Source organism: Martes martes, assembly GCF_963455335.1.
Source record: "Martes martes genome assembly, chromosome: 11".
NCBI classification, from domain to species: domain Eukaryota; kingdom Metazoa; phylum Chordata; class Mammalia; order Carnivora; family Mustelidae; genus Martes; species Martes martes.
Window position 1 is genome coordinate 50,727,622 of NC_137899.1, and position 14,222 is coordinate 50,741,843.

Consider the following 14,222-nt stretch of genomic DNA (forward strand, 5'->3'; position numbering starts at 1 on the left):
ACAGAAGTGGGGAGTGGAGTTCGGAAGAGCTTAAAGATCAGTGGCAGTCACAAGGGAATTGGAGGTCTACAAGAGATGATGAAGAGATTGTAGTTCAAGTCACCATCAGAAGATTTAAGATGGCGTATTTATGAACTGGCCTGTTCTAGGCTCTCATATCTGCAACAGTCAATCCATTACAGATAATCTTTCTCTCACTCATTCCCTCATATTCCTTCTTTCTTGGAAGTGGTCTACCCTGATGCTGCGACAGCCTGGAACATATGGCAAAGAACTATGCCGAACATTTATCCCATACCGCTCTTTCAAAATTACTTTTAATTATTAGATGCACAGAATGAGAATTTATGCTCTATTAGAATGCATTAGAGAACTAACGTCAGCCATTTTATTTAGAGAACATTACAAGTCAGTTATCAAACGATATGAAACCTAAACCATATTGAAGAACTTCAAGGAACTTCATTCTTACCATCTTGCAGACGGAACATCTTTTACTTGCTCCCTTCTCTCCACAGGTAGTGCAAAATTCCACATCCACAAAACCCACCTGACCAGTGATGGCTTGGGTAAGAACAGAGAATGCAGTGGGATCAGAACCCTAGAGGAGGTATGAAGAAGAGGAAAACACACCTTAAAATCACCATTGGAAGACTACAGAGATGACACTCCATGAATGATGTTGTCCAGAAGCAGGCACACCAGAGATGGAGTCATTCAGGCTGCCGGTGACCCAGACTTTATCTATGTTACCTTATAAGAGCATGGTAGTCAGAGTCAATTAGTGCTTCAGAAAAGAATCCAGGGTACCCATGAATAACGACATAGAATCTTTCTTGTCACTGTTAGGTGGCAAGAACTCTTTCTCGTTATACAAAATCTTGTCACTTACCTTGTTACATAAAAATTTGTTTAAGCACCAGAGCTCCTCCCACAGAAAGATACTCAACTTAAAAACAAACAGAATGCTTTACTCAACACATCCTATAGAATCAGAGACATTAGCTAGTCTCCCAGAAGTCAAAATATACTCTGGCAAGTGATAAAGCACAGCAACTTTAATAGGATACTCTGTTGCTTCACATTTCCTGCTGAGCTTTGTGACAGGGAGAAGCCAGAGATCCACAGGAGGAAGAGGGAACCGAAACCTTGGTGGGAGGACCCAGGCATCAGCACTGTCAGAAAGTGCCACAGGCAATCCTCATGGCAGGCCAACCCTGAGAATTACCCTGTGACAGGAAATGGTTAGTACTGCTTCAGTGGCTTGTGAACTTGCGAGTTTAACAAAACCCATTAGGAAGTAAACAGTGGCTTCCTGGGACATTCACAACCACAGGCACTGTCCAGATAAATCAGGTTTTCCAGAGAGAATATATAACTCTTAAAGAAGAAAAGTTTTTATTTTTATTTTTTATTTATTTGTTTTTAAAGATTTTTAAAAATTTATTTGACAGAGAGACACAACGAGAGAGGGAACAGAAGCAGGGGGAGTAGGAGAGGGAGAAGCAGGCTCCCTGCTAAGCAGAGAGCCTGGTTTGGGCCTCGATCCCAGGAGCCTGGGATCATGACCTGAGCCGAAGGCAGACGCTTAACGGCTGAGCCACCCACGTGCCCCATAAGAAGAAAAATTTTTAAAGAGAGAAACATTTTCTACGATGCATTAGATCCTATTCTCTCTATTAATAAACCTTTTCTCAATGACTCAGATCACTAGGGTAAACATTAACAATTACACTGCATCAACTCGAAGGACAATAATGCTATGATACAGGGCTACAGTGAATTGTTCAACCCCATATTGTTCTGCTTTGACTTTTTCTTTAAAGTACTCTGAGCTATTTTCAGTTCTGCTGTTTTCCACTTTGAAGGTGAAATGTCAGCTACCACTTGTTAGTGTTGAAAACAGCCCACGGCCGGCCGGGCTAGCTGCTTCTCTGACGTCCATTCCCCCAATTTCTGCACCAAGAGAAGCGTAACATCATTCAGAGGGGCAGGGTCCGGACCAACCGAAACTGCTCTTTTCCCCAGATAACCTGCAAAGCTAAGAGTAGATCCAGGATAGATCTGGTCTGCCTATCTCTGTGCTTCTGAGTATATGGCAATGAATAAACCCTACTGATTTAATTCACGGTTAGTCAGAGTTTGATATACGGACCAAACCACATTCATAATTGATAAACCACCCTCATAATTTGCTAACTTCAATCTTCCAAAAGTTCAAATACCAAATAACCAAGTATATTAAAAAGTAAGGGTAAAAAAAATCTCTATGTGAAATCATGGAGAACTCTCCGGGATAAACGAATGCATGAACTTCATGAAATCACCTTGTCTCTTCAGGTCTTCCTTATTTCATGGCTCTGAGCAGACAAAGTCTTAACATATGAAGGAGCACCGAGAACCCACCTGTCCTCATTTCTCACACTGAGAAGGACGGGACAGCCTAGAGAAGGCAGAGAAGAACCGACACTGCTGGAGGGTGGGAGGAAGCCATGGATTGGACCAGTATCAGGATCAGCTTCTTAGGCAACAGACAAAGGCTGATAAAGGATTTGATTGAAATGTAGCAAAGCATGACTGGTGTAGATACGGTGAACAGAAATGTGTCCAAAACAGGAAGAGTGAGGGAGAATCTTAAGACATACTACTTAAATAAGTATATGATAAAAGGGCAACAAATAATTTAAAGAACAGATAATAAAGGTGAAATCTGCTTCCTATAGCTGTATATATGGAGCACATGGAAGTATAGAAGTATAAACAGAATTTTGTTAAGTATGGAACATTTATAATCAGAGGCATTAAGGTAGAATATGAGACGCTGGGACATACTTTGAGATTGCTTATCAGGACATACAATGAGCCTCCCATGGCTCATCCCTTCACATCCCCACCGACCAGGAACCATCAGCCTAGACAATCAATTCCTACTTCCATCTAATATGGGACTTTGTACTGGTTTTTCATGAGCTACAACTGCACATGTGTGTATCTGTTATTACCCACATTTATGGTTTCACAGAGGTCTTTAAAATGTAATTTTCCACATAACCACCTATATTCTGACATAGGAGAATACTATTTATTAAACCATGATCTATATAAAAATGAAAAAAGAGGCTCAAGAGAGGGGAAACGGATGCCCAGAAACAGGTATGCCTATCGCCATGTCTGTTCCTGAAAACTGTTTAAAATAATAAATACTTATCTCTCTATTACATTAATAAATCAATGCTAAAGAGAACTTGTCTGTAATTGTACAAAATATGGTAATCAGGTCTTACTGGTAGAGTTAACTTACAATTTCAACAGGAGCAATGCTTCGCACCAGCTGCTGGAGGAGTGTGGCTTCACAGTAAGGAAATTTCCTGATGCTTTCCCTTATGATCTTTTCTTGATATACCGGAAAGCCATCTGAAGCTCGGCCTTTTAACAAGCTGGAAGATATTTTTTAAAAAGTAACTGGAGTTGAATCTCTTCCTCCCAGCTGAACCCATGAACTGTGAGTAATTTCTGTGCTACCTGAGATTTTCATTGTCTCTTCCAATCGTGCTGATAGACTTAATTCAAACTGCTGTTCTACCTGCATGTTAGGCTAGTCCTTATCCTGCTTACGTGCCCTGGGAGGTATTTGTAAAAGGGACCCCTGCCATAAAACGCACACTAACCGCCATTACCGGAGCAGCTAGTTACTCATTACCATGCCAGTTATTTGTACAAAGAGTGAAAACTCTCATTAGGTCACACCCTTCTGACACAGTTCACCTTTCTCAGTAAAACTAGGGGAATTTGACCCCAGGGGGTCAGAGAACAAGGAAAACATGCAACTCTCCCAGGTTCAATAATGGAGATAGGCTGAGCACCATGATGAACCCAGAGCAACAACCTGAGGCATGGCATACCCATCCTCAGAGTTGGACTTGGGCTACCTTCTACATCTTACACAAGCTACCTAAACACTTCAGCTCTCACCTGTAAACTGGGGATAACGAAAGCATTGTTGTAAAAAGTAGAGAACTGAATAATCACTCAACCTAAAGAGAACACTGCTCTTGTTTCTTGCAGACTAAATGTGAGCCCAACAATAACAACTGCTGCTAAAATGCTTAATTTTTTAAGCCATGATGAGGCTTTGTATAATAAAACATTATCCATCTGAGTAAATTTTACATGTGACATGGCTGAAATGGTACCTTTTGATCAGAGCGTCCAGTCTATTCTCTCCATCCTTTAAGAAGCTAATACATTTCTGGAAGATACAGCTGATGTAATGCATTTTCATAGCCAACACTTCATTCATGTCTCTCTGCTTCATGCATTTCTCACAGATCAAATCCATCACCTTGTAGCACTTATTCAGGGCTGTCTCTTCTGCCAGCAGAGGGTTCTCATTGACAAGCATCACGATCTAGAAGACATTCCAGTGAGCTTCGAAATTCCATGAGAGACTTTTCATGTACAAATTGGATACTTATTTTGGGTTGATTTCAACAGATCACCAAATAAAGTGTCTCTCAGGGTCACATGTTTACTATGTTAGTTCAAACTGGAATGCAAACTGCCAATGATCCAAGTTCTAAAACGAATACAGAAGGACCTCGGCATCTTGAAATCTCTTGAACTCTGTGTATCTGAGTTATCCAGTGATCTGCCATCAATCTAAACCAGGGTGTTAGCATGCCACTCACAGTCATGGTTTTAGAGTCTCTGTTAAAAGCACTTTTAAAGATAAACATGGCACATTTACATTTCCTTTATATACAGAATCAAATCCCCAAGCAATCACTACTTCTAGCTAACATTACTAGAATTTCACGGCTAGGAGTACTGTAATTCTCATTAATTCTTATTAATTGTAAGAAGATGAGGTTTTTACAGAAAGAAGTCTAAAAATAAAAGGTGTATTACTTTCCAATTAACTACATTTCTCTGTGGAAATTTTTATGATACACTTATCATCTATGGTAATGAGAAAAGGTCAAAGAGGAAAGCAAATTATAAGCCTTCAAGGAGAAGTATTAGAGAGTTATCAAATCTGATGCATTATGAATCCCACACTTCTCATATAGGTGCAGATTAAGTGCAAAATCAGCGTAATGAGGAGTACTGTTTTTTACTGGCTTTGTTATTGGGAAGATGATTACCTACCTGAAGTAGGTCTGCACAAGGCCACTGGAAACATTCATGGGGACATACCAGTAATGTAAACACATGTGTAACACAGGCACAACTGTATGCACAGGGCAGAAAGTCAGTGTTTGTTAACCTATGTGTTACAGCGAAACACCTGTCGTGGGGAATGTAAATGTCAGGGAATCACAGACAGCAGATTTCACGAATTAGATCCTTTGCTTCCGACAGGAAGATCATTTGTTAACTTCTATGAATCCCATGCATACCTGCCTACCTGGAAATTTAACACAGATTAAGTGTTCTTGTGAAATTAAAATATGATTTGTACTTATTTTTGAGACTACCAGATTGATGCATAATCTAGTATTTTACTTAAAATACAGCACTCGGTAATAAATGAGGGGTCATGAAATAAGTATAAGAAGATTTTTTGGTAAATGTGCTGATGACTTTCCCTACAATAACATATATCAAAAATTAACTTTTGGCAGAGAAAGCTCATTAATCACACATTTATATTTCTACTGTCAACACTAATCATTTGAAACTGTTTGTTCAACATTTTTGGGTAAAGCATTTATAATCAAAGCATAGGATCTTAAACTGACAAGTAAAAACTTTAAAAATATCTCAGAACCCAGATTAATGGGTTTTTTTCTTTGTTAAGACATTAGGTGTATGTTTTGTTTTAAGATTTTATTTATTTATTTGAGAGAGCAAATGAGAGACAGAGAGCATGAGGGGATTGGGTCAGAGGGAGAAGCAGACTCCCTTCCGAGCAGGGAGCCCGATGCAGGACTCGATCCTGGCATCCCAGGATCATGACCTGGGCCGAAGGCAGTCACTTAACCAACTGAGCCACCCAGGTGCCCCAAGATGTTATGCTTTATTTACTTCAAAGTACACACTAGTATACCCAAAGAAAAATGATATATAACCACAGCTCTACTATGAGCCTACTGAAACATTTCACAGGTAATCACAAAAGAATAATATTTGAACTAGCTACCTTCTTCTAATCTCTGCAGCGTTACAAAGTCATCCATTATAAAGAAAATCTCATTATTAATTATCAAAGAGGAATAAATGTACTTCATTAAGTGTAAAAGCCTGATATAGTTCCTCTCCCAAAAAATGTTAGAATATGTTTATATAGTGGGATTTTGAATTCTTTTTATTTTTTAAACATCCTCTAAGAAAAAATTATCAAACCAATTGAGCTCAAGAAAGTCAATAATCAAAGACAGGATCCCTTGTGTACATCTGTCCCCTGACCCCTTAGAGACTATGCTCAATTCTGTTGTTATTTTTCCCGTGATTCTGTTTTTCTCCTTTATAACCTGTGTACTCTGGGCTTCAGAACAACTGCCCGAGTCCCTGTTGAAAACAAACATCCCGATGCCACAGGAGCCACTTACCCGCCGCCAATGCAGCGGTGTGACGTGCACTGTGGTGAAAAGGGGCATCGTGTGTCGAGAAGGATTTCTGTGCTGCTTTTAAAAGGCCTTTGACTTTATAAAATGGCTGTTAGTTACTTTTTTATAATACACCCCAGGAAGACCCTCGCTGGCTTGCAAAGGGCTAAAGCAACGAAAATAAGGCATCACAAAAGCACTGTACAACTTTAATCTAAAGTGTGCGGGGAAAAGGGGGAGGTTTTCAAGTGAATAGATCATTTATACCTACAAAAACAAGGTCTAGTCTGGAGAAAGGTACTATAATCATAGAATAGTATCTTTATAAGACCAAGAGTACTAAAAAAATAGAATGTAGGTGATTTGGGTTTTTGTACCTTTACCATTTATTGCCCGTATAAATATACCCTTATTCTAATTTACTCAAACAGGTGCTCTTAAAGATAATTAGAGATAAAATAATTCTTAGGACATTTAACCCCGAGAGTCTAGGTTCCACGTGAACATCCAAAAATTACTCCACAGACTCAATTATCACAATCATTGAGATTACTGCAAACTTAAGGGGTAGAAACATAGACATAAATGACAGTAAATCAGAAAAACACAGGGAATTTGTTCAAATCATTCTAAACCCGAAGATTCTATAATGCTCGAGCCGCAGGAGAACAAGAGGGACCCAATCCACACACATTCTCCATATCAAGAAATAATGCATCCCTAGGAAAAATCCCGTCTTCCCACCCAGCCTGCCCCACCACTAAGAGAAAGGGTGCCGTGGACACGGCGTAAGTAGCTCCTATACAGGCATTCTCTCTTCGCTTGTGTATGCCAGGACAGAAACAGAACAGAACAGAACAAAACACTGATACAGAAGAGGCTACTTATTTTTTAAAAGGTTAAATTCTAAGTTCCATATACTCTCCACCATAAATACAAACATATGGTTCATGGCTGAATTTCTTTTTTGTCCTCTTAGGATCACAAGTGTTACCTCTGGGACTTCTTTCAGAATGGGAAGGATGACATTTGAGTTTTGAAAAATAAAAACAGAAGAGGCTCTACCAGTCTATCTTATGAAAAAGGGTCTGCGAGTCCGTCCTCTCTCTTACTGGCCCAGGAAAGTAATTTGGGTGGAAAGCCACAGAACAGGTATGTTTTGTTGGTTTGTTTGTTTCTTGAGCTTCAGAGTCTGTGTGCAAAGGGAAGCATCGATAAAGTAATAACATTACATAAAATTTGGAACTTCTATCTTCAAAGGAGTGCCAGTCTTCAAAAGAGTTACTTATAATCCTTATTTTAATGGTGTCCGGTATGTTCCACAGACTCAATGTAATAGATTTGAAGGGAAATTTAATTTTACTGTATCTATAATAACATTTTTTATTAAGAGAAAACCTCAGTGTTTGATCCGGTTTACCACCTTGCTCATCAAATAGTCCTGAATTACTATCAAATCTACACATGAATGAAGATACAGATGAGTAAAATTTGAAAAAGGAGAGCATCACTGTAGCATACAGAGAGTTTTATGTAATGATTCATTGAGATTATACTCATCCGGATTGATTTATAAAAAAATAAAGATAAAAAAATTTGGTAAATAAACAAAAAAGGTTATACGTAAACTCTGAAGAAAAGAGCAGTGAAAATAGTTCCAAATGGCTCCCGAAGTTTCTCTGGTAAGCCAAATGAACTTCTGGGTTGGTCTAAAAAGTTTGAAAATCTGTGTGATTTGACTAATACTGGAAGAACTGTATTACTTAAAGGCATCAAGTAGTTACTTACATTAAAATATGAGCTCAGGATGACATTTCAGAACACTTCTTGGAAGGATAATTATTGTAGCCGATGCTGTTGGTGCCCCACCAAAATCCCCACTCTCAGCTTCTGGGACTGTTGGCTGCTAGGGGCTCAGAGCTGCCTCCTTCTCCAGGGAACCGCCTCCATCCATCGGCTGTTGCCTTCCTGGGCACTACCTGGGAACCTGTCCTTTCCCGCTGAGGACAGCCCTCAGTGAACGGCAACTGAGTGATCCAAAAGAATGGCTCCCTCGCTTCTCTGGAGCCATGAAGACTCCAGAGGTCCCAGTGAGGTGAGGTGGAAGGTGGGCTTCAGCTGAACCCACCTCTTTGCCTGGCTTTTCCTCCCAGTCTAGCCTGTGCCCCTCACCTGCTCTCAGGCTTAAACCGAGCAGTCCCTTCACTGTACCAACTGAACAACAGAGCCTCACCTCAAGCTCAAGATCCACAAAACCCAACCACGGCAACGACGATCTTATAGAATTAAGAGCAGTTTCAATGCTGAAGGAATATTTAAATAAAAAGCAAAGACAATAAACACAACATTACCTTGACAGGATGAAGATTGGTTGTAGTAATAATTTTGTGCAGTGGGCCCGCCAACTTTGGAGGCAGTTTCGGCTCTTTATCCAGCCCCTGGGGTTTAGTGTAATAATCCAGTCTCTCTCGAGGAAAGAAATTGTTGATGATCGTCACACAGTCGTGTTGACCTTTTAACAGAAAAACAGGAAATCTGTTATTTTGTTATTCAAAATATGACATTTTTCAATTTTGTATTAATTATGGTGCTATGTTCTCATGAAGTAAAATACGCACCAACATCTTTAATTTTCAAGAAAAGCAAGTAGAAGAGGACAAGGAGAGGTAAAATGTTTTGAGGAACATTTATAAGCACACTTTGTGAAGTCCAAAACATAATCCCTTTTAAAGACACAGAATCCACAGTACATATGAAGGTTATGTGGATTATCAAAAAATGGAGTTCAATTTGTAAGTGACCCTCAATATTTGACGGAAGTCGCTTGTTTTTAATTAAGTTTAAATGTCTCTTCGTCCACCCCTTCGGAAATGATGGCCATTCTTCCCTAATCACATCTGGCTTTCTTTACACAGAATATAAATTTATTCTATATAAAGCTTATTATTATTACTATTACACTAATCTCCCCTCCCAATGAATTTGAGAAAAGCTTGGCATCTTTGTGAAATGAATTAGGGAAAAAGCTTTCACTGGCTTAAGCTCAGAATTCACATTATGGCTTCTTATAGATCCCTATGCCACTTGTCTGTAACACCTCTGGAGGGAAAACTGGTCCTGGGGAAGCAAGACTGTCCCTGGGGAAGGTGGTGACCTGAACCTGTTTTCCTGCTCCTCCCCAGCTCCCTCGCCACTAACTCTCTAGGGCAGGGAAGTGGCCACTCTGGGCAAACAGGCAGAACCCTCAGGGCACACTGGCAGATGCAGGCTCCTTTGGGATCTCTGTCCACAAGACAGGGTGACCAGCAGCAGAAAGTTCTGGGACCAGGCATCGGGGCTCCCGGAGGGGGGCCATCTGCCCTGGGGGGCCAATGTGGTCCCAGTCCACTTGCGCATGGTCCTACGAGCATCTGCTCGATCCCGCTGACAAAGTGATCTGCAGGGTGGACGCTGGTACTTGAGGCTGGCAGAGAGCTCTGCTTGCCTGGGAGTTTACTTAGAGTTCTATACCCATGGGTTCGACACAGTGCCCTTCTCTTCACTGCTTCATAACCCCTGTCAGCTTGACCCAGCTGTGTAGGAGATAAGGAGTGAAGTACCCAAGGGGATCCAGCATCATGGAAGACTTGTGCACTGCCTCCAGCAGATGGCCTCTTTGGTAGGAAGTACACTTACAACATGGACCACAACCACAACCGAACCATAACCATAATCACCAAACAAGAACACTTAAGTAGATCAATTACAAAATGTAAAGTTTTGTGGACTGCAGAAAGATTCACAATTCTAAAATTAATAGACAAAAAATAAAAATTAAAATAAAACCAAGAGACAAACTGAAAGAGGTAATCCAGGTTACTACTGAGGACTAAAAGAGTAATATTGAAGACAAAGTGGATGAAATATCTCAAAACAGAGAAAAATGAGGAAATGGAAATCATTATGGAAGAGATGAGAGTGGAAGGGCAGATCCAGGAAATTTAAAGGTGAAAATAGTAGAAATCTTTGAAGGGAAACGAGAAATGCATAGAGAATTAAGAACTAAGCAAAGGATAGAAGAACACACTCCTGATTTAAAAGGAAATTTTAGTAGTGATCACAAACACATTTTTGGTATTTAATGCCATTCTTAAGTACTGAAACACTAGGGTGGAATTTTTTTTTTCCTTTCTGCCTTTCTTTCCCTTTCTTTCATTTTTTTTTTTTTTTAATCAGAAAGCTCTGATATATGTATCTTGGGAGGAATCAAACAATAATAGCATTCAGTAAAAATATGAGGTGCTCTGTTTAGCAAACAATCATCTCTACTTCCATAACGTTCCTGAAGGAAAAGGCAAAAAAAACCCAAGCAAATCCCCTACTATAAGCAGGACATGACATGATGGCATCAAAATTAACACAGGTCACTGTGTGTGGGAATTTACAATGGTGCAGGAAAAAACCAGAGATGAAGACAAACTATATTGTTTCCTTAAAACACAATCTACATCCAGCTTCGATAAACAGGTATGTGATGCTATTTAATTAAAAAAAAAAAAAAGTTCTAAAATAGCTGCTACAAGGGCGTGGGGGTGGAGTAACTGGGTGATGGGCATGAAGGAAGGCACATGGTGTAATGGGCACGGGGTGTTATATACAACTAATGAATCACTGAACTCTACCTCTGAAACTAATAATACACTATATGTTAATTAATTGAATTTAAATAAAATTAAATTCAACTAAAAACAAAATAAAATAGTTCCTACAAAAAAACCAAAATTGACAGAGAATGAGCTGAAAATAAAGGAGTCGGGGGAAACACGGAATTAGTTTGTTATTCTATTTTCTCATCAATCTCTCTACTAATATAGTCAGGAAAATCCCTCTGAGCAGTTGGCAATATCTGTACATAAAAATACCAGCTACGTAACAATGTCACTATCACAAGACTAGAGGTCTCTTAAGATTACACCTTTGTAAGAAGGACAGCATGATATGACTTTACCTTTTCTTTGCTCCAGGGTTAATTTTTTTTACATTTTAGGTAGCGCTTAGATTATTTTGATATTTTATTTTAACTTATCTGCTAATAATTTACATTAGAGTGATATATACTTAATGATCATAAACTTTTACTTAATTTATATTTAAGTATTTATAATTGAAACAATTTAATATTTAGTTTTACTGGTATTTAATTTAATGAATTCTGAATAAATACAAATAAAATTATACTACTATTACAGAAAATAAATGTTGGGCAAGGGGGTTGGACAATGCATCTGGGTCCAGTACTAATATCTCTAGACTGGAGTCTTCCTGACTGAATGGGCTCACTGAGTCAGTCCTAGGCAGGTTTACTCAGAGCAAGCATATACACGACTAATCACATGTTAGTAATATTTTTTATTTTCTAAGATAAACTGAAACTGAAACATACTTCCAAAATGAGATACGGAAAGTTTATAAGGGAAAATAAATTCTCATTTCCAAAGTGTGAAATGTGAAGTAATTCACAATAGAAAAGTGTGAAGTAACTTCTACGTATGACTGAGGGAACAGAACGGTGATCCAAGAACCGTGAAACCGGCTCTGGTACGACTCACATTTCAGGGAGAAAGAGAATTTCGGTCACCATGGATTTCAAACCATATTCAACCTATAAACCATGCGAGAAGGTCCTGTAACCCAAATCTAAATGGGAACAGACAGCTAAAGATAGAGCAAGGGGAAGGGGGCGGGGGGGGGGGGGGGGAGTAGACACCAACCTCCCGTGGCAGAGATGGTTAATCTGAATAATGGGTGGAGGCAACTTGACTGAGAAATTATCTTGTTGACTGTGAGGATTAGTCAAAGAGAAGTAACCCATGATGGATGACATTCAAATAACATTTTGGTACTAAAAATACTGAACCCTCTCAGCCAAGTTCACAGCTGGTGGCAATGGTGGAGGAGGAAAGGAAAGACGTGTTGTCTGACGAGGCCGAGAATGTGGAAAAACAAGTGAGCTGGAAGGATTTCCTCATGGTGGAACCGTTAAATGGGCAAATCCAGTGCCTTGCGGGTGGGCCACCGGGGATAGTTTTGTTCTTGCTTTTAACTGGCAAATATGGGTTTAATTGGAAATGTTGTGAATAGGAGAGTAAGCATTAGTGGAATGGGAAAACATTCTTGATCTTTCTAGTTAATAAAAGAAGAAATAAATGTACTCTAACATGACCAGGCCAGTCATATTAAGGAAACACACACACACACACACACACACACACACACACACACACAAAACGCTATACACAAGCACAAGCAAAAACAACCAGCAACCACCAAGTAAAATAAAGCATAAAAATAATGAGGTAAAAGAGGAGGGATGCAATCAAGTTTATCAGTAATGATATATACGCACAAGCTGAGTACCTGTTAAAAGCCAGAGACTATCATTTTGCGTTAGAGAGCAGAGCACATGTACATGGATTTATAAACATACAGATGTAGCAGTAGTTACCCTAATATAATGAAATAATAAAGATTGAGAACAAAGAGATGGGCAAAGAGATTATTGACAAATGCAAAAACCCAAAAAGGAATCAAGAATGACTATAATAGCAAACTGGTGCAGCCACTCTGGGAAATAGCATGGAGGGTCCTCAGAAAGTTAAAAATAGAACTATCCCACCATCCAGCAGCTGCACTACTAGGTATTTATCCAAAGGATACAAAAATAGTGATTCAAACAGGCACATGCACCCCAATGTTTATAGCAGCAATGTCCACAATAGCCGAACTACGGAAAGAGCCCAGATGTCCATGGATTGTTGAATGGATAGAGAAGATGTGGTCCATATAGACAATGGAATACTCCTCAGCCACCAAAAAGAATGAAATCTTGCCATTTGCAACAACCTGGATGGAAGGAGAGGGTATTAATGCTAAGCGAAATAAGTCAGTCAGAGAAAGACAAATAGCATATGACCACACATATGTGGAAGTTAAGAAACAAAACTGATGAAGATAGGAGAATGGAAGGAAAAATAAAGTAAGATAAAAAGAGAGAGGGAGGCAAACCATAAGAGACTCTTAACTATAGGGAACAAACTTGAGGGTTGCTAGACCGGAGATAGGTGGGGGATGGGGTATATGGGTGATGGGCATTAAGGAGGGTCCTCGATGTGATGAACACGAGGTGTTATATGCAACTGATGAATCACTATATTCTACCCCTGAAGCCACTAATCCACTATATGTTAATTAACTTGAATTTAAATAAAATCTGAAAAAAAAACAAACAAACCAAAAAAAACCCCCAAATCTAAAATGAATGGACTATCAGAAAGAGTAGAACTAAAAACTGAAACAAGACAAAGAGTGGCATTCAGCAATGGTAAAACCAAAAGCAATATTATAAAAAGTGAAGAACTAAAAATATTTTTATTAAAAAGAGAAAAAAACAGACATACCAATTTTCACTATTACTATTTCTTCTTACTTTGAAGCCTAGAGCTAATTCAAATAGAAAATAAATGAAGTTGAATATCTATAAAGCCAGGGAGACTCTAGTAAAAATGACAAGCGAAAAAACAAATCAATGACTTTCTCCTTATTGTCCGTAACCAGTTAGAAATGACAGTGTGGAAGTGGTGGTGGGAATTCTTACAATATGGGCAATAACTACCAACTATTTAGAAATAAACTTGG

At 39.1% G+C, this 14,222-nt stretch overlaps 1 protein-coding gene across 1 annotated transcript in view; it reads right to left on the reverse strand.

The window, feature by feature from the left end:
• ANKMY2 (ankyrin repeat and MYND domain containing 2) overlaps positions 1-14,222 on the reverse strand; it is a 36,035-nt gene that overhangs the window by 4,251 nt on the left and 17,562 nt on the right. Inside the window, exons 5-8 of the mRNA XM_080818497.1 lie at positions 8,900-9,060; positions 4,194-4,408; positions 3,302-3,437; positions 473-601 (exon numbers count right to left, since the gene is read on the reverse strand). Coding sequence (XP_080674623.1) covers positions 473-601; positions 3,302-3,437; positions 4,194-4,408; positions 8,900-9,060 — 641 coding nt within the window. The remainder of the gene's footprint in view (positions 1-472; positions 602-3,301; positions 3,438-4,193; positions 4,409-8,899; positions 9,061-14,222) is intronic.